This window comes from Sardina pilchardus, chromosome 2 (assembly GCF_963854185.1).
Source record: "Sardina pilchardus chromosome 2, fSarPil1.1, whole genome shotgun sequence".
In the NCBI taxonomy this organism is placed as follows: domain Eukaryota; kingdom Metazoa; phylum Chordata; class Actinopteri; order Clupeiformes; family Clupeidae; genus Sardina; species Sardina pilchardus.
In genome coordinates, this window is record NC_084995.1 from 40,886,439 (window position 1) to 40,911,976 (window position 25,538).

Genomic DNA, 25,538 nt, shown 5'->3' on the forward strand with positions numbered 1-25,538 from the left:
AAAAGGGACTGAAAACATTCCAAGGCCTGTGTTTGTTGCTGTTCATCTCCACAGTGCTTTTCAGATTAATGCCTCTCAGTTTACCCACTCACACACACGGTGATGCCAAGAGGCGGCCATGCAAGGCGCCAATCCGTGCATGTACCAATGGTAATGAGTGTAGCTGTTATGACCTGGGGGAGATCTCTTACCTCTGAGTCCATATTTGAGCCTGAGCGCGGAGCTCCAGTGTGGGCCTCTGTGTTCCAGCAGCCCCAGGATCCTGCCCCCGAGCAGCCCAGGCAGCAGGACCTCGGTGTCCACAGAGTACTGCCTCTGCCCGCCATCCTGACGACGGTCGAGCTGCACTGCAGAGCACCAGGGGGGAGACCACAGCTCAAGCTCTCAGATGGCATGACACAAGCTGACAAGACACATAATCTATGATGACAGTTTCCGAACAGAACCACATTGTCTGCTTTAAACGTCTCCAGATGAGCATGACAGAACTAATTTACTGCACTTGGTGTAATCCACGATGCAACACACAACACATTGTTTTTTTTTTAGTTTTAAAATAATTCAAACCACCAATTTGTCCTTACAGTCCTTACTGGAATTGTTTGCTACTGAAAGATTTTATTTCGTAAACTGACAGAAGACTTGGGAAATGTCTTGGCATATTGTGCTGCGCTGTGCACCTGAGAAGGAGGCTGTGTCTTTAAAGATGTTCTTCAGCATGGCCGCCACACTGATCCTTCTATCAAGGCCCTGGGCAATGTCGACAGAGAGGATGATGGGACGACTACGTGCTGTCCCTTTCGCCTCCAGGCGGTACTGCTGCCTCTTCTCTGTGGGAAGGCTGAAAGTCTCCATCATGCCCTGTACACAGCAGTGATGGAGCGGACACCATTGTGATTTTATATAAAAAAAAACGTTTTGCCACCTCAGAGTTGTTAACTCTCAAGCCTGGCTAGGTGTGAGATTGACAAAGACTGAGCAAATCAGGCTTATTCTTTGGAAAGATGTTAAAGTAGATAGATCCAATAGATTCGTTTGACACTAACATGAGACAGAACAGCGTAAGTATCAAACCAAACACGTGAGAACCCTGCCACCAAATCAGGTTTAGCAGATACAGTATGTTAAAGTTAATAACATCTATACAAAAGTCTAATTCTTCACAGAGTAATGGATGGACGCCATATTTGCTACCTGATGTGTGGTATTTCTCACCTTGAGGTAATAATGGTGTGTATGATCCATCAGAAGCTCAAGTTTTGCCGTGTGTGTGCTCTTAACATGATCAAGGTGTCCTGTGAAAGTGTGATAATGAAAAGTACCGACATTTAACTGCCACTCGTATAATCCAACACAGAATGACAATACGATCATTGTGAGATTGAGTGGTGAGGAGGACCTTGGACGAGGATGTTCTTCTGAGGGTGGGTGATCTTCAGCAGGAGCCGGCGGGGGCTCATGATGAACTCCACCCCCGTGTCCCTGGGAACGCTGGCCTGGGGCGTCCTCAGAGAGAGCAGCAGGTGGAGCTCATGGGGCAGCCAGCCGTCTCTCTGGGCACAGCATAATCATACAACGTTTAGTTACCGGAACATTCTGGCACAGCACTCATCCATCACACTCTTTCTGAAAATGCATACATCGCGTGAAGAAATATCATCATAAAAGTTCAGCACAGTGTTTATTTGTCTGTCAAGCTTTGATGAATGTTACACAAACAATACTGCTAGGTAACTGCTCTGAATTACCAGTGGCAGGGAAGTGTAAATAGCTTCAAGCAGGTATTGATGGAGGCCTTTATCGAGTTTCACGAGTCTTAAGGATAGGTTGGTAGGACCGTGGTAGAGGATGGCCTTTCCCATCGCAGACTGAGGATGGGACACATCATAGCACAGCTGCCATCCAACCAACTTCGACCCTTTAGTGGAAAACATGGTTAGAGCACTTCCACATAATTGAAAAAAAAAGATACATTTGATTAGTTTGTTACTAACTGGCGTAATTTACAAGATAACAGCAGGGAAGTTGGAGACAGAGACTCACATGTCTTTGGAGAGCAGATGGTCTTCTCCATCAGGCTCTTAGAGCTGCTCAACTCCTCTCTCATACCCCCACTTACCCTAAATATTCCTGAGCTGTGGAGACATGGAAGACATTATTAGCATGTGTGTGTGTGTGTGTGTGTGTGTGTGTGTGTGTGTGTGTGCAAGCGCATGCCGGTGTGCGTGTCCCTTCCTCTCTTCTAATTGATGGTCATCACTGATTTGAATGAAATCATTTTATCACACAAAAGGCAATTGCATTAAATGTGACAGACTGCACCCTGCAAAGAGTTGTGGCACCCTGCAAACAATCACAACTCCATCAACTGAACATCTCCAGTCACAACTCTTTCCATTACCTGAAAGAGAGAAGGTCCATTGATTCATCGGGTGTGTTGAGAATCACCTTGAAAGCCTGGCCATTGCGGAGCTGTACGCTTCCATCCAGACTGGTGGAGGTTTTGAGTTTAGTTGACCACTCGAGCCCAACCTGCCCAAGGGCCCCATCTACTCCCATTCTAGCTGAGATTCCAACAAGGGCGCTAGTTTAAGGATGAACACAAAACACTTAAAACGCTGTCAAAAAAGCTTGTTAAATGTTTTACTACATTTGCTATATCTGCTCAGGACTTACTTTGGTTTGATATGGCCAGATAATAAGAAGTTGAACCAGTCTTTGACATGGGCATTTCCCTTCAATCGAAGAGAGAAGAGGGACGACATATTGACACCTAACTTGAGGGGTAAACCTGACAGAGATGGAAGGACCAGCTCCTCTGTTAAAACAAAGAACCTGTGGTGCAGTTTCACCTCATGGCCCTATTGGAGACCAGAGAGAAACCAAATAAACAATTGACAACAATACCTTAAATACGAAGATATGAATGACAAAATTCATAAATAAATGACAAAAGGAGTGACGTAGATCTGCACTTGTGCAAGGATGAAAGACCTTACCTTCAGCAGCTTTAGAGCTACTTCTGCTACTCTCAGCGACAGCCTCTCCATGTGGTCAGATAAGTCATCACAGGTAATCATGTCGAGCTCGTTCCCAAACACCTTCATGCTGAACCAGCATCTCGGTGTTGTGACAGCTGATCTTTGCCCTGAAAACTAATTTTTCCCATTAACAATATGATGAGATATTAGCATGATTTGTGTGTTTGCCATCACACTCAAATTCATTTCGTATGCCATCCCAAGTCATTTAATTCCCAGGCTACTTAGGCCTATGAAGTTTTGTACACCAGGTTGGAAATTATATGAAAGCAAAACCCTTTTTCTACTCAAATTACCAGGGCGATAAATATATATAAAGTTTGCCCTCTTCAATTACGTTCAATAGTAACCCCAATCCCCTGGTCTATGGTCTTACCTGAGCTTTGGCCTGTTTGAGGAAGCTGTGAGTCTGGGCTTTACATTCATCTCGTTCAGTGTCTCTGTGACGGCCTTGGCTCTCTGATCCAGCGGTTCCAGCAGCAGCCCTCCTCTGCCGCCTTGAGGCCTCTCTGGCCTGCTGGGGACTCGGCCTGTTCTGGGGATGGGCTGACTGTCCTCTCAGCAAACCCAAGAGCAGCGGCTCCACGTTCTCTGCCCGAAAGCTAATCTGACCAGAGACACAATATATAAAGCTTATGTTAGACTGCCTTCATGGGTGCTACTAAATAATTTATGAAATATTATTGATTACAATACCACACACGTTGTTATGGATAACTAATAAAAACGGTGTTACAGAACAGGTCGTACAAATCAGTTTCGCTCACCTCCATTAGATTAAATGCTCTTCCAAAGACGTGCACTGTAAGATTTGTCATGAGGGAACGTGGGAGGAATGATTTTGGAGAGAACACCAAAGCCCCTTCCATGTTGGCAGTTCCATGGCCTGACACACAAGAACACATACACAGAACTGAACAGACGCCTATAAAACAACTTCAAAATCAGATTTCAGGATCGATTAAAGTAACATGACATTTATTTCAAAAAGGTGATTCATGGGTATCATTGGTCTTGTGAAAAGGCTTTGAGTGTCCATCTGAGTAAATACCTGTGTCTACGGTGGAGTCCATGAAAGAGGAATATTTCCAAGGTTCTGCTTCAAAATTCTTGCTGATAATGTCATCGGGCATTGACTGGAGCAGTGCCTGTTTAAGGGGGTCTTCAGTTTTCTGAATTTGTGTGAGGTGACTCCACACAAATGAACCGACTGTAAGAAAACGGGAGATCACAATATTACACACAAAAAGGAAAACAAGCAACAGCATGCACAATAAAATAAGACATCTATTTTTTTCTCATTTGCTTAGACACAAACCTTGGCTAGATGCCTCTCTCTCAAGGGTGGATCGTATTACCCCAAAGATGTCTTGGTTGGCACAGCGCACAAGCTGCTGATAAGCTGCTATCCTGACCTCCGCGTCCTCCTGGGACGACTGGTATGCCAGCGCCAACACTTTCCTCTGGGGGAAGAAGCTGTCTGTCAGTGAAAGGTGAGGTCTGGGCTCCTCAGTAAACACACTCAAAGCATTGCTCTCAAAGAATCAGCTCATTTTACATTCAGACAAACAATTACAGTTTGGAAAAAGGTGTACCGGTACTTGAAACAGCCTGGAAGCTGCAACCAAACTCTCATGTGTGTTAAAAAAAAAAAAAGAATAAAAAGGAAAAACAATAATGGTTCCACTGACATTAGCATTGCAAGGGATGCGTCTGAAGGCTTGAGTGGCCGCTAGGCGCAACTCCAGAGGGGCTGAGTGGTTCAAAATGCAGTCGTTCAGTTGAGGGATGAGGTCAGCAGCTGCCTGGCCAGAGTTCCCCACAGCTTTCATTATCAGAAGCATCTGCAACCATAGATGTGTGGTTAGCATTATCGCCACCACCGCTGCTGTCATATATCATCATTCACTTCCAACAGCATTCAATTGTGAATGTACAGTAGGTGTTGAATGAGGACATTTCCTCTTAACAGTGTTTTGTTTAAGAACAGTGGTGTTTAACACTAAACAGTCCAGCAGCACCTACACTCGACTCAAACAGAGAGCTCATCAGTGAGGTCTTATACACTAAATACACAATATACTGTATATATTTTTAAATGTGAATGGGGGTGTCTGTTACTCTGGAAGTGTCTTCAGCTCTGCGGGCCTCCTCTAGACTGTTCTTCAGGGCTCGCATGTATTCCTGGACTTCTGGGATCTGGCTGCACGGGGCCTGCTGGACCTGACACAGGCGATGGACTAGAGAAGACCCAGCCAAGAGCAGTTTGGGTTGGGAGACTGTGTCCTGCAGCAAAGTCTGAGGCAGGGAAAGGGTTTTAAAAAAAAAGGTAAAAAAGATACTGCATGGGTCTCCAGAAGCATGCTTCAATGCTCTTACTGGATTGTGTTATCAATGTTTATTAGCAAGGCACTGTTTGCTAACTGCTAAAACTGCGAAATTACTTTCAACATGTTAGCATTGCTAACAACAACAACATTCAACAACCAGTGAACTAACTAATTCAGCTGTGTTGTGAAGCTGGTAGAAATAACTACATTCACAACAGTATTCTTTAACTCACATTAATAGAGCCAATCATCGCAGGAGAGGGATGGTGAGCAAAGGCAAAGGCACTGAAGACTGAAGATGACCGATCCTGCTCGATCTCTTTGGAGGAGAGGAGCTCAGCCAGCAGACCCACACAGCCCTCTGAGCCACACGTAAGGAGGCCATCCATCAGAGGTTGCCTGTGACAACAGCAGACTTTGGTCAGGGCGATATGTTTATGTTTAAAAAAATGACTCTTGCAGTGATCCTTTACTACATAAGCACAGATGTGATGAACGTGCCAGTCTCTGATTCAGCAACATCAACATTGGTTATCTGAGCACGTCAGTGTGAGAAAGTGAGGAGTGTTACCTCATGTTGTAGGTGTTTAGATTTTGGTTTTAAAGATATTACTGACCAGTCATCACGACACTTGAAAGAAGATTCCTGCCAGACCTCTCTCAGCTGTTGTAAGGACAGAGCCCTCAACTGTACCACCAGATCAATGAACTGGTCTGACTGCTGCAACATAGGACAATGGGAAGAGAGATTGGCATGCACTGTTTAAAGACAAAACTCCAATAATGAAGTTATGTACACTTTTGGGATTTAATGATCATATTGGAAATGTATAGTCACATATTTGTAATAGTGGCCTTAACTTGTGGCACAAAAATCAGGTTCAACATGCTTCTGACCTGTTGCTGGTCAGTCATGTGGGTGCACAGCCCTCGAACAGTAGCAATGACCTCCTGTAATGCAGACTTTTGTACTTTCGTTGGGTCATCCAGGGTTTCCTCAAATTTAAGGTCAGTCAGATATCTGGACCTACGTTTGTCTGACAAGGATCACAAGTTAATTAAAAATATATAATTTCAATTAAATAGCACATTTTGTACTGAACAAAGTTTCCAGTCAAGTGGAAATTAATACAGCACTAAGGGTTGAGTTGAAGTTATATTACAATTTGATGTTGATGTTGTTGAAACAAACAAAAAAAAAATCAAATTTGTCTAGTTACTATTTTACTTTGTATTGTACACGCCAACTCTAAAAACTTACCAAAACTCAGTGGTATGTTGTCCAGGCTCCTCAGCAGAATGAGAACTGACACAGTTTTCGTCTGCACAACACCAGACAGTCCGGATGACGCTAACAAGGAAACGGTCTCTGTGCAGTTCACTTTCTCCATTGTATTTTTCCCCAAATGTTGAACACACTCATGTTTCATGGAAAGAGCCTAGTAAAATATTGCATATAAAAACTGAATAAAGACTGCATAAATTCCAATTCAGTCTGCAATGACGGTGTTCTCCACAGTCAGTTAAACCTCTGACAGAAGTCTTCATATGATACCATAAACATCTCCATATATCTTCAGCCATACAGTATAAAATACAGCATTCTAGAACCTCAAGTCACTTACGTTGTTTTCTTTTAGTGCCACAGAGTGTTGCCAGAACTCAGAAACCCTCGTCTGATGACACTGCGGGAGGCTCCGAGCTTTCACCAGTACATTCCCCCTCCTCTCGTAGTGGCTCATACAAGTACCATATATATCTGTCTGGAGAAGGGAAGAGAATGCTGTTATGCTATGCTATCTCATCATTACATGAGGATTATGGATAATATACCATACATTTATTAATCAGTGACTGAACTTAATATAAACTTCTCTGTGTTTGTTTTCTGTTTTCAACCCGCTTGGCATGGTACACAGTGGATGATACATGAATGTCACACCAACGCATTGGTTTCATTCAGACCTTGCTCCAGTCCAAAGTGACTCCAGAGAACAATGCTCAAGTTACTTTCCAATAACACACTGCACATGTATCTGGAGCCCATGTCACTGGCTAGCTTGATGTCTGACCCCGGGGTCCTCACCTCCTCCACCATCACCCGGGTCCCCACGGAGTGGGAGGTCTGGAGCATGCTCAGTATGGCTCTCTTGATGTTGAGCGCCCACACCTGCTCTCCCTCCTGCGGACACAGAGTGGTGACCTTTCCTTCCTGAAGTGAGAACCACAGGGGGTTCTTCTCCAGCAGCTCCCTGGGAAATCAAAACACCAGATGGGGTGTGTGTGGGGCTTCTCAGCGACACAACTTCTCAGCGCATCCGCAAACGCACAAACAAGAAAAGACGTCCCTTGTGTAGTCGATATGAGACATGTTATATATATCTAGCTTTGCTCTATGTCATGATGTGCATGTCTTATTCACCACATCAGCTATTTGTTTTCTTTATGTGAAACTCTTACCTCACACTCTTGAGCCGGAGTACTGTGTTTTCTCTCTGTGACGAGCTGCGCTTCATCTGAGGATTCCTGAGCTGTGTCAATATCAACAAATGAATTTACACAGCATAGTGGCCTTGTTCTAATGTGGATAAGCATTCTGCAAGTAAATAAATCACTTCAAGTTGTAGAGAAACAAACAAACAAACCTTCATCATCATCACTGGACAGTTTGGAAACACATCGATGTCCACCACGCAGTCCATAGACAACTGGCTGCCCATGTTGGAGTGAGTTTGCAGACTCGTGCTCGCAGTTGTGCTGTACCTGAAAGTGTGTCTCACTGCATGCTGGTGATCCACTACTCCAGCCAGGTAAAAACAGACGATATCAGCACATTTATTTACCTCAAATTTATGAAAGTAAATATTTAGTTATTTTTTTATTATAAAACATTTTTTAGTGATACGTGTAAGGTTTTATAGTGTCAATAAACTGTAATATGCTGTTAATGAAGTGTAATTTGCTGTTTTGATTGTATAAAATGACACTGTGTTTCTATTTGCAACATAAGTGGTAAACAATCCAAGAGTAAGACCCCACCATTACAAGTTGTTCTGCAGGGTTCATCCTCCTTAGCGGCATGGTCGTCCCCTAACGATACAAAATAGCTCAATATTTCTGGTTGATTATGCTGACAGATTGAATCAACTGTACTGTTGATTCAGTTCTGTACCAATATAACAAACTGGACATTGAAGCAAGTAATAAAATCTATATAATTGGTGATTAGGTCAATGCTTTTATGTTTATGATATTTGGCAGATGCTTTTGTCAAAAGCGACTTACACTATAAAGTCTATAAACCAATATTAAATGTAATTCTATCATACTGGACTGAAAATTATTGCAATAAAACAACATGAGATAAATAAACAATGCATTTGCTGTAGGTCTATAACTAAAATCACATGAAATATCAAACTAAAAAAATGCTGCGATAAAATGTAAAGAAAGCTGCTTACCATTTACAGTGCTGATTAGAAGTATGAATATGAGTATGAGTATGAGTTCCCCTCCTAATTGCAATGATCCAGGAATCATTTTTGTAATACTGTGATAAATATCAGCCAAGCAAAATGACCAACCCAAGTTACTCTATCCAACAGCAGCACCCTGGTGACACATTGCAACTCCACATCCTGTCTCTGAACTCTGCTGCATGTGGGTCCACTGCATGGACACACAACAGCCAATCAGGAGCTGCTCATCCTGCTGTCTATGTGGTCAATCTGACCCCAACATGCATTCATGTTTGTGAGTGAGTGAATAGTTGAAACCAGTATAGTTTGCTTATTTATGTAGCCTACGTATTTATTGATCATGGAAACGGCCAGATACAACGTTCAATTATTTATCACTGATGATCATACTCTTCAAATACATCTAGGCTACTGAGCTTTAGAGTTATGTTCTACGCAGGATATCATTCAGTCTGAGGATTAAGAGGAATGAAATGTCTCGAGGCAACTAGAATATTGCTGATAGAATGTTGGCTCAAGGAAGGACAGATGAACACACCTATCATCCCCATGAGCCGTCTAAACTGTACGTCCATGGAATAGTAAGAAAGGACTCCATTCCAAGGACTCAATTCCATCCCACTTTTACTTCTATGCGGCTCGGCTTTCCATACATTTACTAAGAGAGACATCTAGTGGCGGCTGCACTGCTGAGGGGCTTTCCTTGAGAAAAGTTTTTTACAAATGACAAAAGATCCTTACAGTAATATGGAACAACAAAACATGTCCCAATGCTCTTAGTGAAGAATATTAAGTTCAAGAGGGAGGGCAAAAACAAACAAATAAAAAAATACCTCAAAATTAAAACCAGTTCAGCAGATGTTTTTTTAACCAGTTGTCTGTACATGAACTATAATTTCAAAACAGGTTTCTTGATCGTTCTGGAATGTTCTAAGGAGTGGGCAGTCTCCTAGCCTGCCAGTTATTTCTTCATCGCACTTTACCTGGAAGGGATGGGATCGCCTCCTATGTTGGCTATGTTGGAAGGCACAAGTGTGCCTTCTTTGAGAGTCTTGAATGCCAAATGAATGTAATGCATGTCTAACCAGAAAAGGACAAAACAGGACTTTTATCTAAGCCAAGGGACAGGAATTTAAACCACTAGAAAAACAAACCTTACCCAGTAAGAAACGTTAGGCCTATGGCTAGTTTAGAGAACACGATTATACAATCCGCAATCCGACTGGTAGGCCTACTGGTCTGGTAACACTATGGTACTATCTACAGGTAACCACTCTGTTGTGGTAGGAATTTCTACTCTAAGAGTGACAGGTCAGACTGAGTAGCAGCTGATAAGTGAAGGCATGGTTTGTTTGGTAGGTCTATTGCCCACAATCGTTTATGTCGCTATAGGAGTTCTGATGAAAAATTCAGTTGATGTGGACAGGGTGGACCTAGACATCAGACATCTTCTATAGGTTTACAATACCATGATGTAGATAGTCGGTGGATTGAGTAGGCCTATTTATAAATAACATAATAGCTTACCACACCAGATTTGTGTAGGCACAAACTTATTATTACTATAAAAACAGACATCACTGACATATAATTATTATATCTTCCAAGCATGTAACATAGCCTAACTTATATATTACCCTGAAATCAAAGTGAAGTAAATTGTGTGGCAATATGTAAGAGGTCACCTTACAATGTGCATGTTTATGTTTGTTTTCCGTATGATAAGGGCTCCTAGCCTGGAAGCCAGGCCAAATTTACCTGCCCTTTGAGTTATTTGGGATATAGAATCTGAACAGGCGATATACTTTTCCTCATAACAATGACAACCAGCTCCAGCATGTATCAAGAACCAGACTGTCTTGCTGGAGAGCAATTTAGAGATTAAAGGGACTGACAGACAGAAATCCATAGATTTAAAAAAAAAAAGAAAACCTATGCAGTCCAATTTGAACCTGATCTTCCTGTGTGGCAATGGCATTTCGAGTGTAGAATTGCCAGGATATGACTATCATCTGAAGACAATGATATGTTGACCTATTATCTAAGCACATAGAGTGTATGATCCATTTTGCGTAAACGTTGAAAATATCTCAGCATCAGGGATAGCTCAGCGTTTGCGTGAGGGCTTATGGAAACAAAATACCAATAAGACTATGCATTTTACTCATTGAATAAGTTGTTGTTCTCCTCATTATGCATTTGTAAATGGACGTTCTGTTCTGGCAAATAAAGCCAGATGGCTAGCCTATATTTTCCCTTCTTCGTAGCAAGTAGCCTATCATACCGTAAAGCATGGTTTTAAATTAGTAATGTCCCACCCATTGCCTTATCTAGGTTAGCAGATAATAGTCCATATCAGTGTGTTATCATGCTGTAGGTTGTGCGTGACAGGCCAGCAATAGCCTTAACTGTTGAAATTAAGGTTACAGGCCTATGTTACTATTTGAAGCCTATTATGTTTTTCTTCCAAAATGAATGTATAGGCTATCTAAATACTAGGTTATGTCTTTCACCTCATATATAAGGCTTCGAGCCTCCGCCCATTTCCTATCCCTCAGCCTACGCTCCACGCCTGCAATGCGACGTCACTTGCTGCGTGTTTCCCTCTCCCGGGGGGCGTAGGTTTCACCGGCTTACTCGCAGACACAATGAAATGTAGGACACCACGTTGGGGACACAAGCAAAGCGTCTCTCTTTAGCGTTTTCCAGCTTTTATTTGAACATTTTTTTCTGTCTTGACATTTGAAAAGGTCGACATTTTTTATACTTTACGCATTGGCGCCGTTGGATAGCAAAGGCTACGTTTTTTTGGCCGACCATTTGGAAAATCTTTGAAAGGATCAGCGCTGCCCAGGAAACGAGGCGAAGCTTTTTCTTGATAGCACTCCGTTTGATTATAAATATACCATGTCAATGTTTGCTTATTCGGATTATTTTGCTGCCGAGTGTCTGGTGTCGATTTCCAGTGGCCCTGTCCTCCATCGACCCACCCCGGTGGCTGCGACTCCCCAGGCCCCTCCTCAGGGCCTTCCACCCGGGGAACCAGACGGGTCAAACGAGGACATGGAGGTACGGGAGACCCTGAAAATGGAGGGGGCAAACATGATGTCGGTCGCAGAAATCCTCACTGATCTACACGGCAAATTTCGGCCAATGTCGGCCTATTCGGATAGCAGCAATTCGTCGTGCGGAGAGAGCGGGTACACCACGTTGTCTGACTCGACCACTCATACCCCAACCATGACCCCCTCTGGCACCCCAGTCCCAGGACAGTACAATACATCACAACAGATTTTGGTAGGGGGTGCACCACGTTCGCCCACCAAGCGTCACCCATGTACTTTCGACGGTTGTGATCGGGTGTATGGCAAATCTTCTCATCTGAAAGCGCATATCAGAACCCACACAGGTATGGTAGCCTAAACTCATTGACAAGTATATTCGAGGCCATGCATAGAGCAGGCCTATTTTCGTTAAACTCCATTGTCTAATCAAAAGTCTAAACAAACACAACCATCCTCTAAATGCACCATCAACATGTATCCTTTGTTAGGCTATGTGAAAGGGTTGACGTTTTCATCAACTAGTGGCAAGCCACGATGTCGTTCAGGGGACCAAATAGATATCCATCACAAAGACTCTTTACTTGCTAGGCCACTACGTAGCATACTCGGATAAACAAAGTAGCCAATTACGCGAACAAACAGTGTCCTTTTAAAGTTATATTGACCAGACAGTAACTTTATTTAACTTTTGGCTTGGGTACTTATTTGTCCGCACCGGCGTGGTCGCCATGTGTGGCACTTGTCATTTCTTTAAAACAAACACACAAAAACGCTATTTTAAGAAAGATATATTTAGTCGATTGATTAGTGGTATTTTTAATCTTAAGTTAGAGTACCGCGGGCATTAAAAGAAAGGAAAAATCCCGACTGAGGCCTGGAACAAAGACGTTTTCGAACAAAGGAAGAAGCGAGGGAGGACCAAAATGCACAGTGACGGGTCTTTAATTTGCATATGAAGAGATTTGGAGTATGAGCTGTACACGTGGTTGTGGTTACATTACGCAGGTTGTCATTTGATCCGTGTATTTATAAGGCGAACCAATCCGAAAAGGGCGTGCGTGTGCATGACCTGTACAACTTCTCTTCTTCAGCTAATGCGGTGTGGTGAAGAGTACAGGCTCCAGTAGTTTTGCAAACGATTGGATTTTATTTCTAAACTTTGTGCAGTTTAGTGCTGGTAGGATATGAAGACCGGTATTGATGTGTGCTCCTCTTTAGCATCCTTGTGCCTCTTATGTCGCAGTGATGGAGAGCCAAATATACTATGCAAAGTGTCTATTTTTAGGCCAGTTGTTAAAATAGTGTGAATTCAGTGTGAATGTGTAGATACATTATTTATGAAGGATCTGTGTTGGAATCAGACTGACAGAGAATATTCTCACAAGAGTGCACTAAATGACATCTTTGGTGTTGCATGTGACAGGTTTGTTGAAAAGAAATACTTTCACAGCATGCTATATGTGAAGTGCACCAATATAGGTTGTAGGCTTGACTGTAAGTGATGTAGCCTACTTATCTCTTGTTGTCTTTCAGGTGAAAGACCATTTCCTTGTACCTGGCCCGACTGTGAGAAGAAATTTGCTCGGTCAGACGAATTGGCACGCCACACACGCACCCACACGGGCGAGAAGCGATTCCTGTGCCCACTCTGCGACAAGCGCTTCATGCGCAGTGACCACCTCAACAAGCACGCCCGCCGCCACCCCGGCTTCCAACCCTCCATGATTGGGCGCAAGGTCTTGGCCCCTGGGGCCTCCGCTGCTCCGGCGGAGCCTCAGTGAATCCCTCAGGTCTGGCCCAGATGGGCCCCGCAGGGGCAGGGGTAGGGGCAGGCAGCCACTCCCTCAGTTGAACCAGCTCATCCAGGCTGCCCTCCTCTGTTCGGTTCTCCTTCCCCGGCCTGGACCTCGTCCTTGTCCACAAGGAAACCAACCACTTATGCTTTACAACACAGAGCCTCATAACTTTTGATGTTTCTTTTGACTCCGAACACTCACAACTGCAGGGATCTTCTGTGCTCCTTCAGTCCTCCATGCATGTAATGCAAACGCTTTGTTTAGAGATAGAGAGAGAGAGGGAAAACATGTGTGAGTGAGTGATTGTGTGCTCTCTTGGGTTACCCCCTTCCAGTGGCGCAACAACCAACATGTGTAATTGTGGGACTGGTGAAAGCTCATGGTGATCCATATATTAGCCATTACCCATTCACATAAGTTAACATTAGATCTTTTTGATCTTCATGAACGTACACATGTAGAAGCACATCCAGACGTCTGATCTAAATGGCAAGAGACCATTAAGCATTTGACAAAAATGCTTTCAAGGTCCGTTTTCGAATCTCACTCTATGCAGGACATTTATAGAAGTCATATTGCTTCCTGGCCGTGCTTGATGCTCGCTTAAAACTAGCGATGTTTTTTTTTTTTTTTTAACCAGGGTTTTGAGTCTGGCGTCATAGCTGATGGGTCACTACAATGTAGTGCATGGTGATGTCCCCCCCCCCCCCACCCCCCTTGTTCCACGTCCCACATTCCCTAGTCCTTAGTTATGTGATTTGCACTCTTATAGCATAGCCCCGCTATTGTTCTTTCTGACTGCTCTCTGACAAAGCTGAAGCTTGGTGTCCTCCTGCACTGGAACACCTGAATGAGAAAGGTGCTCACATGCTATTTATATGGCTAACTCGGTGCCATTGGCAAGGCTGGCTGCTTTGGTTTAAATGTCAGTGTCAGCTTCACAACTCTGCTTTGCTGAGATGTTTATGAGAAGTGGATGCACATGTCCACTCAAGCTGTTAACCCAACTGGTCAGTGCAGATAGTCCCCACTATAAGGGGAGCTTTTAAAGCCTGAAATACTGTAAGCCCAGCTTATCAGTGGGATGAGTGTATGACTATGTATTCATGTTTCCACTGCGAAACCTCTTGACTTTAGTTTTAAATGATTGCTATTTACATTTATAATATTTTCAATAATAATAATTCTTGAATTCCAGTCAACACTTTGGACTTTTAGCACCCCAAAAAAAATGGTTCAGAGTGGTGTGTTGATTTTTCTAGATGTACTTCTAAGTGTAGAGCAACTTTTTGTTTCTAGGAACCATGAAATGTTGACACGTTGGCACATGGTGTAGCATCGTGTCGAATTCTGATGCAATTCTATATATATAAATGTGTATATACATACCTATATGCTTCCAGTAGAGATGGTATCAAAAGTACTACAAGGAGTAAAACCTATTGATGAGTTATAGTCCTTATATTAGGGGTGACCGAGTATACACTTTAGTATAGCGCTGCTTGGGTATCGTGTGAGTGTGTGTGTGTGTGTGTGTGCGTGTCTATGTCTTTGTTTACTTCCCCATGTTTTCATTTGCTAGAGATGAAGGGGAGAACAATCTACTTTCCGCACAGGCCAGTCTGTGGATGTACAGTAACTCAGAGAACAAAACACATCAGGAAAACTCAGAAAGCCTTAAACTATTTCATAACTTACTTTGCACCATTGTTTACAGGTTAACATTTTTCTACAGATGTATAAGCCACACGGCACAACACAACTAAAGATATACACATATGCAAGATTGCACTTTTCGTAATGGTGTTTGTTTATAAATGCTATTTGCCTGCAAGTGTGATAGGGTACACTGTTTAAATGTGCTTCTATAAATGAACACTGTGGAATTGAACTGAGGTCTATCACAATAAACCAATGCTTATCCTTAATATGCACCTTTGTCCATGTGCTTAGACAAGGGCAATGAAAATTGATTGTTGAGTTTAGATTTTTATTTGTTTGGTTTTTAAATGTAGCAGTCAGTACAGTTTTTTTTTTTTTTTTTTTTTATATATACCTCCCAGATATTTTCAGGAATTTGGCTTTAGGTATTCATTGGACATACATTCACAAAGGGTCCATGGGTTTGGCCTCCATAGCAGGATCTTGTTGAGGACTGAGGAAGCCTCTAGAGGGCAGTACAGGCACTGTCTGCCAAAAGTCTTCCTCACTTGTGCTCCTGCACAGTATACCTCTTATCCAATACTGTAACAGCACATTGTATTCTATCACTGTTTCTCCAGTTACAGCTGTATCTGCTTGACTTGAAAGAACACTGCTTCTTGTCCATGCAATGATGTACAGCAGTCTGTAGACTGCTTTAGATAACTGCTGGCAGTTATTTTGAATGAAATGGCAAATGCCCTCGTGGAAATGAGCAACAAAACCAAACCAGACCTATTTCATTTGTAATGTATGTATTGGAATTAATGCAAAAATATGTACTCCCAAAATGATTTCACGAAGGTCCTCGTGTGTACATGAACATCAAGAAAACCATGCTTTGAATTTCATTTCCCCAACACCCATTTATTTGCTTAGATTTTGTATCTGTAAAAGCTATCTGTATGTATGGGAAGATATGTAAGGGGAGAGACTGTCGGCATTGCATCTATTCAGGACCTCCATGATGTTTACAGCATATTTTCAGTGACCAAGATGATTCTCAGTTGAAACCAATGTGTATCACATGTTTCACTGAATATGATATATCCCAAATCTAAATGGACCCTGCACCACCCTCTTTTCAGAATTTCAACTGGAGTCATAGAGTCTTTCTTTATGCACTGATCATTTTCTTTCTGTTCTGTGCTGTTTTTTTTGTTGTTGTTGTTCTTTTTGGTTTGTACAGTGCTGTCCGTAACATTGATTCATAGGCGTAGTTTAGTTCCTGCTAAGGGTGATATTATGAGCATGAATGCAAGGTCGACTGTAATGAAAGATTTTCAGTAGATTGGAAATTTGCTAGCAATAATTAAAGGTAGCGCCTTGTGAACGGCGTAGGAATGGTAAATGACCTGATAGCAGCTGCTCTAGACTAGAGACTGTTCCCCTTGCTTGTGATCCTTCTGTGACAGAGTCTTAATAATCAATTCTGCCACAGCACACTTGCTGAACCCAAATCAGAGGTTGTGATCCAGAATGACAGAAATTACATGGTGTTGGGTGTTGATGTTGTCCAGCCTACCCACTATGCTTTACTTACCTTTACTTGACACTGTGGAACTCTCGCTTCCCGCAGAGTCCGGAGTTATCTAAAGAAATGATGGTCGTGGTCAATAGCTACACTAAACTATAGTATTATGTTTTACAGAGGACTGTGGACCTAAATGCTCAATCTGCTCAGGTGTTTAAAACAAAAGCAAAGTGATTTTAAAAAAAGTACATTTTCATACATGGGAATTTGTCATGCAGCACCTACGTATAAACATTTTTTGTTTCTTTGTATTCTTTTGGATTAATTTATTATATCCTATTATTTGTGTGATTTTAAATATTCTTTTTTTCATAGCTTATGTTGTGGTATCAAACATTACTAATATTTGTTTTGCCTCAAACAGAACTGCCAGTGCTTTTTAAATAATAAATAAAATATTAAGATTCAATTAGAAATGTCGACTGTATTGCGTGTCATTATGTCATAGGTTGTTTTATGTCACATTCACATCCAGATTAGTCTGATTTTGAAGGTATTCTTAGTACCCAAACCAAACCTTCTCAGCACGTATGACTTTTAACAGCCTTTTAAGTATTTGCCAGTCTACCACTACAGTCTTGTAATATTAGACTGACTGCACAAATGTTGCAAGATGTTTTAAGCATCTTGTTCAAATATGTCATCAGTACACCAGTGAATCAGATGCCTAGCCTGTGATTCTTCAGAAAGGGGGAGGTGTCGAGTAACCAGGTTTATCTGAGAGAGATGTGTTACAAGTAAATTATGAGTCCGAGTGCTTTGATGAACGTAACATACAATAACCATGAAGTATTATACTACAAAGAGCATTCTTTAATTATCTTGCTGGACCATGTTCAAAGGGAAATTAGAACACATTATTAAATAAGCAAATGAAAGGGCCTCTATTTATATCATTCTCTTTCATACATCAAGGCTCCATTTATCACTTGAGATTTTCCTCAGTAGTCAGTGAGTAGTGCACTATGTGTGAAACTGTGAGCAAACCTAAAAAGACGCAGGGCTGTGAGCAAACCACCAGAGCAGTTCACATCAGAGTGTTTCTCAATCCCGCTCCCGTGTTTCAGACCTGTTCCTTTATCAAATCATACGAACCCACCTGCTCCAGTTAACCTTAGGCAGTAGCAATGTGGTGTCACCCACGTGAGTACAAACTATGACTGTGGATCCCAACTGCAATAGCAGTAATAAGAGATTACAGATATAGTTGAGAATGGTCTTTGCCCACCCAACCCCACCCCCCCCATCTCGTTTCGGTTTTTGAAAATGTCTTATTTTGATCAGAGTTCGTCCCTCTGACTGCTGCCACTGCTGCTGGGGGAGCTTGGGACGGGAGAGCGGGGCCCGGCGCGGTTCTTCTGGGCACTCTGCCGGTCCCAGTCGGTGCTCACCCCCTCGTTGTCCCAGATGTTGGAGGTCTCTGTGTCGCTGGTGTAGCCCGGCTCGCCCGTGTAGTGTGTGGGGAAGAGCAGGAGAGGCTCCACAGAAAAGGCCTTCAAGTCCCTGTTCTCAAAGTGAGACATGTACTCCTCACTGGGCAGAGAGACAGAGAGAGAGAGAGAGAGAGAGAGAGAGAGGGAGATACAGGAATACAGTATTACACACAAGGGCTTAAGGGACATTTTCAAAAGAGGCTGAAAAGAGTTAATACATGCCAACTATTAGCTTTTAAGCTTCGCAGGTTGGTGAACCAACAAAAGTGTGCTGATTGTGACATGAGAGTGATCATTTTTTATCTCAAATTTAACCTATAAGGGCCCATGGAGACGCGGGTGTCACAAACTGACTCCGTGCCTTGAACATTTTCTTTAGAAGGTTTTTTTCCCCCTCTCATAATTTTCATTTTTGAAAAAAATAAATAAAACATCCATGGGCTCTTATGGGTTAGAATATATAAGGACAGAGTACAACTAACTTAGGGTGCTTGTCAAACATTATGGGAAGAAACTCGTCCACGGGCAGCATCTTGCCAAAGGGCTCTGCCTGGAGAAGCTTCCGGGCCCCTTGCAGAGAGAGGGCATATCCCAGGGTCCAGTAAGAGTAGTCGGGGTGCACCAGGTTCTTTACCCCCTCTACCCAGTGCTCAGGCTCCTTCACCTGCAGCCTCTTTCGGCCCACATAGCTGAAAGAGAAAGGAGTGGGGTCAAATGAGAAAGATTTAATTAAGATGAGAGGAAAGATAGAACTGCAGAGATTATGGAGGGTGAAAATGTGAATATTTCAATGAAAGCTTTATGGATACTTGAACTGATACTTTTTGATGATAACATTTACTGTTATTGATGTATGTCACTTTGAACAAAAGAGTCTGCCAAGAACCATAACCATAAAAGAAACACAAGCAGGTATGGTGAGGTACAGTTTGGAAATGTACATATGGATATACTGGAAGAGTTTCATTCCCTCCTCCAAAGTAATCGGTCATTACAGGTACACAAGTGTATCTTGATGGGTACAAATGGCTAGGGTACCAAACAGTACCTGCATTCAGGGGTACATTATTGTACTTCAAAAGGGTACTGCCCCAGCGACAAGCATTTGTACCGACTTAGATACACACTGGTACTTCCATTTCTGAGAGTGTAGCACAGGTAGGCTAAGTCAAATTCATTTCACTGAGTCTGTATGAAGGTGGAAATGTGGAAATGTAAAAAGAAAAACACGTGGGTCTCACACGAGGTCCCAGTCAAGACCAGCCGCCTTTACGTCCTGCATGATGGTGATCAGGCGGCTCTTGAAGCGAGGCTGAAATCTCACGTCATCCTCCAGCAGGAGCACTTGCTGCTGTCCTTTCTCTACCACCTGGGGCAAAGTAAAAGAGACTGAGACACTGTGCTTTGAGGGTATAGCCACACACTAACCCGGTGCCGCACTGTGAGTGTGTGGATGAAGTGTGTGGTATAAGAAGCACCTGTTTCCAGATGTTGTAATGACTCAGGAAACATCCGATCTCGCCTCTTGTCAGGACACGGTCAGAGTATGGGTCTTTGTAGTTGGGCAGCATGTCAATGTCAAGTGCCAGCACCTGAGAGGTGTTCAGAGCTCTGTGAGAGGGAAGAAACAGAGGAGGAAAGGAAAGGGGAGAGAGGGAGACCTCTTGTTTGCAAACTGTCTTGAGCAATGCCATCATACGCTGACCTTTCAAATAAACATCACAGGTTATATTGGACCCCGCAAGGAATAGTTGGGGCTGCTCAGCTAATGGGAATCATCTACACAATAAACAACAAACAAAAATAAAAGTTATTCTGTCGTACTTGCCATCCACAGCATCAGTTTGTGTAGCCTGAAGGCCCAGAGCATCTAACGTGCTCATCATCCTCTTCCTTCGGTCTGGTCTGCGTTTCAGATTAATCAAGTAGATCTAACAAAGGACAAGTTAGAGTTACATTATAGCAAAAGCTACATGAATATCAGACATGGTGGGTCACTCATAAACTACTGTGTAGGTAGATCCAGATACATTGTAGCCAATTGGCAATGGCTACGTACAGTATACTCATGTACAGTAAGTCCTTCACTGAATCATAGGCATCCATCAAAATCTGTGTTCTGGCATTGGGGCTTTTAGTTTAGCTTATTTACTCCTCATTCTAAATCAATTTGGCTGGACATAATCTCACAGAGCTACAATCTGAGTTTCATAATCTGATTAGTGTGTTATTCCAGTGCAATCCAATGATTTGTAACTAGATAGATTTCAAAGCAACAATACAAATTCTAGCAGAGAAACAGTGTAAAGCAGTTATGCACCTCATATGCGAGGAGGAATGCAAATAAAAATCCCTTTAAATACAAATTCAAGATGGCGAGAAAAGGTAAAATATACTGTAAGCGTTAAAGGAAATGTATATTTACCTCATCAAAACCCATTTTGTCCTTCTGTTTAGGTCGGGCATGCAAGAAATGTGATGGCTCCAAAGTATACTCAACTGTGAAAGAAATCACAGTCATCAGGGTGTTTGCTGACAAACTCATATGAAGAGAGACCTTTGTGTTGGTCAGGCCCAGAGTGCTTCAAGTGGAATATTGGATGCATGGTATAAATTCATAAATTCACAAATCAGTTTCATTGTCCAAATCAAGTCACAACTCACCAGAAAACAAAAACATGTGACATGACCATCTATTATCAAAATCAATTTGATGATCTGCCAATAAAATAAAACGGTGGCATACTTTAACAGGAATCATAATGGCTGAACTTGAATGATTGGCTTATATTGGGTCATTTGTAATTGAGAGATGAAAAGAGGAGCTGAGGTAAGAGTGAAGCCAGATTGTTTTTTGGCAGGTCAGTTATGCAAGTAGGAAGTACTGTGAGGAGGGGAAAAAAGACTCATTGAAGGGGGAAGATAGTTGGCGGTATGAGGCGAACTCTACTCTCGGAGGAATGAGACAGAAACGTCACAGAAAAGTGAAACTTCTCTCTCCTCAGTGAGAGGACTGAGTACAAATAGAGACAGTAAAAGAGAGAGAGGAGAGCGAGAGAGAGAGGCTTATTGATTTAGCCTACTGTATATTTTCAAAGACAGGTTCCAACATCAAGGGCTCTAATTTAAATGTTGGGCAAAAGTGCAAAGTCTAACTTAAGCTTGCTTGATAACTATGCAAAATCTGTTTGCAAATTTGATACCATGAGAAAGATCATAAGTACAAACATAGGTGGGTCAGTAAAAAGCTGTTTCACGCCACATGATGCCGTTAGTTCATGCACGAGAACTTTGCTCATAGACTGACTTTAAATCAGCATTTAAATTGGGGCCCAAACATTTTTTTAATTCAATCTCTGCTTGTATTCTATGTAACATATAAGCAATATACTGCATACACAATACACTTACAGTATTACACAAAATGTATTAAAATATTACAAAATGATCATACTTCACAGACTATACTATAAACTGCATTATGCTATGTTTCGTCAGTTGGTACAGTGCGTTTGAGGGTGATAATGTAGAACGTACTCAAAGCCTCAGCGACGGTGTGAGAAAAGCTCTCCACTTCGTCCTCCAGGTTTTGATCAGGCTTCACTGGCACAGGCAGGTACCCATAATGTTTTTTGTTACACACAAACATCTGCACACCTATGCATGGCCACATAGAGAGTAGAGAGAAATTACAGTTAAGAGACACCAATTACAGAGAGCAAGCTTTTAACATAAGCCTTTGCACGTTAATTACATTCATTCATGGATGTCTAATTTTCACAACAGGATGGAATGTTTCAGATGAACGTAACAGGCACCTGCTCCAGGAAGAGAAGGTTCCTCCTGTACTGACCTGCTTGCCTGGCGGAGAAGGAGAAGATCATGATGTCGTCCATAATCCAGGGGTAGAGGTGATGGACTGGGTAGAAGGCCAGATCTCTGCTGGCTTTCCGCCGCAAGTCCAGCAAAAATGTGGAGTGCACCATAGGAACGGCGTGACATCCTTCACGCTTCCCGTCTCTGATGGGTATGTACTCGGGGGTGCGTTTATAATAACCCTGTGGAGAAAAAGTGACATGGCAGACCACCACTCTGAGGAAGCCATGCTACTGAAACATATCACTACAATTTCAAATAATTAGTTGATTAAATTGTGAAACATCGGAGGTGAACAAAGGCAGTGTGTACCTGGGGAGTCATGCCACACCAGAAGTTGGAGTAAAGGGTGCGGGATTCCAGCATGGGCGCCACCAGAGTCTTGTTCTCAGCCATCAGCAGTGTCAACACTTCAGGATTTGTCAGCAAATTGTCACTGTCTGCAAACTGCAACAGCACAAAATCAGCTGTTCAATGTAAAAAAAAAAACTTTTTTTTTTTTTCAAATGCCAACTTAACACTATGGTGTAAAATCGTACTTATATACTATAGGCCTACATATGTTAAATGTATGGACAGTGTATACTGGATCAAAATCAGTCATATGCATATGGAGATGCATGAGATGTCTTTTCCAACAAATTGATTGAAACGGCTTTACGATACAAGATAAAGCAAAACAAAATTTAAAAAACAGTGTCAACAAGTGTTTGAACATAATGCAACCACTGGAATCAAATTGGAGATCAAACCAGGAGAAGTAAGTGTAGAGAGCTAAGTGTGAATCTGACTACTTCATGTCTCTGACATGTACTTCAGAGACCATTGGACAGCTGTGGAAGAGCATAACATATCATTTCTATGGCCGGTAGATAACGCATCACAAAATGGGAAGGGGTGAAGGGGCCGCCGCTGGCTGGGCTCTCACCAGTATGTAGTCTGCCCACAGGGCCCTGGCTCTCCTCAGCGCTGCCTGCCTCAGCCTCAGCACATGGGTATACCTGGAGTCCACCCAGTGCTTTGGCCCCTCCTCACCAAGCAATGCACTGCAGGGGAAGTCACACACAGCACTCACTGATTGATTAAAAAACTTCTGGTTTTCACTTGTCTACATTTCAAGAATATAATTTCAGGGTCGTAATTTCTGTATCAACCACGTGTGGTTGTGACTAGTTCCTACACCTGAAAGTATAACACTATCATGAAATAATACAGTCGTATAGCACTGCAGTCTTCGGAGTGCAAGCTCACCTGGACTCCCCGGCCCTCAACTCAACCGAGTGGTAATGGCCCTCTACTGTACTCAGCCAGTCCTGTAGCATTGCCGTTGTGTTGTCTACATTGTGATCCGTGGCTACCCTGCAAAGAAACACCATGTTACACTATTTTATATATTCAGTATCATGCCATGCCCTTGGGCCAAATGATGCTCTAACCTCCTGTATACAGTGCAGAATACAGTATGTGTCAATAGGAACGGATATGTTTGTGACCCTAATGCAGATGAAACATACAGTCCTCCGATCAGATAGATGCGGCTTGTTTGGTGCTACTGTTGTAAGACAAACGGAGGCCACATGAGCAAATGGTGAGCACCTCATTCCCACCTCTCTCTTGCCTGTGTTGCCCACAGCATTCCTGCACCGTGCTGTGACTCCTGTCCTTGCTTTCCCACTCTGCGCTACTGTTTGCTTTTCTAACTTTCCCAAGTGCTTCAGACTGGCAATGCAGAAAGCCTCTGGTCTCTTGCACAGTATGTCTGACTGCCACAAATGGCTTCTTTTTCTATTTATCAACCTGACAGTTTGAAAACTAACTGAAAGAAACGCGTTCCTGTAAAATCTTCTATTCTAGGTTGGTATGATAATAAGCTTGGAAAACAACAACAACAACAACAACAACAACAAAAACAGTCTATAGCCATTTGCATCAATCACTTCACAATCATAACTCCATCTAGATATCTATTTAAGTGTCATTCTGTAATCAAGGGAGAAGGTAAGAATTTTACAAACATGCCACGTGATTTGTCTTTAGATTTGATCTAAAATGTTATGCAAAGTATATATGAGTTTAAAGCCAAAATTCAGACATTAGAAATCGGATATCTCATACCAAATTGTGATGCGGTCCTTGGGGTAGTCCAGTCTGTCTATGCATCCCAGGTAGAAAGGTAAACTATGTTCTGCATTTCGAGCAAGTATGGCAATCAAGACTTTGGGCTTCAACAAAGATGACTCGGGTCGAACTGGGTCCACATCAAAAACAGACTGACTCGTATAGGCACATGTCAGTCTAACCACAAAAACGGTAAATAATATACCGGTACCTATTCTCTCTAACGGCATTGTTTCAGAGCTAGTGCAATACGCTATGTTGTCCTCCGCCGCTAGGACTCCGACTAGTGCGGTGGATGAGATGAAAGGCTAGAGAACTGAGCTTGGAGCATCCTGCATAGAAAATAGGATGGTCCATTGGTAAAGCATCTACGGTGAACGGAAGCGGAACGGAACGGAACCTATGAGACGGTAGAAATGATAACTCGTCTTGTCATGTAGTGTTAAATTATACCGACTCAACAATATAGCCTACTAAGACACTGCGTTTTAATGTAAATGCATTTCTCAAGCCAATTATTTAGAATCGAAATGAAAAAACGTTCATTTTACGTAGGCTAGCTACACTGCCGCCGCCCGCCACCACCACCACGCGCATTACGCACTGTGCATAGGGCACCAAAGGGCGTCGGGGCACCGACATTTAGTCAATAAATATAAGCTTTACTTCAAACAACTTTTCATCCTTCCGAACGTTTACAATGCCAAAATAAAGCAACAGCATGTTACATGCAATGATGATATGGATCTTCTCATTCCCCACTATGCAGCAGATACTATCATTTCAACGTTATGCTACTCCATTTAATTGGGAACGTCAACGCATCGAGTGCGCACGAGATGGAGGGGTAGAGAGAGAAAGCTGCCGTGTCACTGTTGATTATTTATATCTCCTTTAGGATATAATAAACATTTTTAGGAGAGGAGATTTTGGAGTTATCCGGCTTCCACTATTAGGCCTATACCGGCGTGACGGTATTCTATCATAGGCCATGTCCTCGGTATTTCTTTCTTCAGGTTCTGTTTAATTTATCAAGTAAAACTAGCTGAAGAGACAATTGTCATTGCCTCAACGCACAGCCAGGTGTCACGTAGCCTAGTTGCAGTCACATAGCTGTATCTACCACTGAGGCCTTTCGTAAATGAAAAATCCTTGCCAGAACGCA

The 25,538-nt window shown here is 42.5% G+C and overlaps 2 protein-coding genes across 2 annotated transcripts; one reads left to right on the plus strand and one right to left on the minus strand.

The window, feature by feature from the left end:
• The first annotated feature begins 11,494 nt into the window (after positions 1-11,494).
• Positions 11,495-17,344, plus strand: zgc:153115 (uncharacterized protein LOC768186 homolog). Its single transcript, XM_062530520.1, has 2 exons — positions 11,495-12,259; positions 13,449-17,344. Exons 1-2 carry the CDS (start codon positions 11,758-11,760, stop codon positions 13,694-13,696), a joined length of 750 nt encoding a protein of 249 aa, XP_062386504.1. The 5' UTR covers positions 11,495-11,757; the 3' UTR covers positions 13,697-17,344.
• Positions 17,345-18,225: 881 nt separating this feature from the next.
• On the minus strand, positions 18,226-24,603 carry colgalt2a (collagen beta(1-O)galactosyltransferase 2a). The gene is made up of 12 exons (XM_062552662.1): positions 24,371-24,603; positions 23,507-23,614; positions 23,184-23,301; positions 22,568-22,702; positions 22,233-22,437; positions 21,917-22,036; positions 20,805-20,878; positions 20,204-20,310; positions 19,858-19,990; positions 19,621-19,748; positions 18,862-19,068; positions 18,226-18,479 (listed from the first exon to the last, which is right to left on the minus strand). Exons 1-12 carry the CDS (start codon positions 24,601-24,603, stop codon positions 18,227-18,229), a joined length of 1,821 nt encoding a protein of 606 aa, XP_062408646.1. The 3' UTR covers position 18,226.
• Positions 24,604-25,538: the final 935 nt, after the last annotated feature.

What these genes read in the sequence shown, in the direction of transcription:
- zgc:153115 (XM_062530520.1), top strand. Translation starts at nt 11,758, where the DNA reads ATGTCAATGTTTGCTTATTCGGATTATTTTGCTGCCGAGTGTCTGGTG. An exon ending in GCATATCAGAACCCACACAG is followed by an intron (nt 12,260 to 13,448) that starts GTATGGTAGCCT and finishes GTTGTCTTTCAG; the next exon opens with GTGAAAGACCATTTCCTTGT.
- colgalt2a (XM_062552662.1), bottom strand. Translation starts at nt 24,603, where the DNA reads ATGCCGTTAGAGAGAATAGGTACCGGTATATTATTTACCGTTTTTGTG. An exon ending in TGTGGGCAGACTACATACTG is followed by an intron (nt 22,703 to 23,183) that starts GTGAGAGCCCAG and finishes GTGCTGTTGCAG; the next exon opens with TTTGCAGACAGTGACAATTT. An exon ending in ATTACAACATCTGGAAACAG is followed by an intron (nt 19,749 to 19,857) that starts GTGCTTCTTATA and finishes ACTTTGCCCCAG; the next exon opens with GTGGTAGAGAAAGGACAGCA.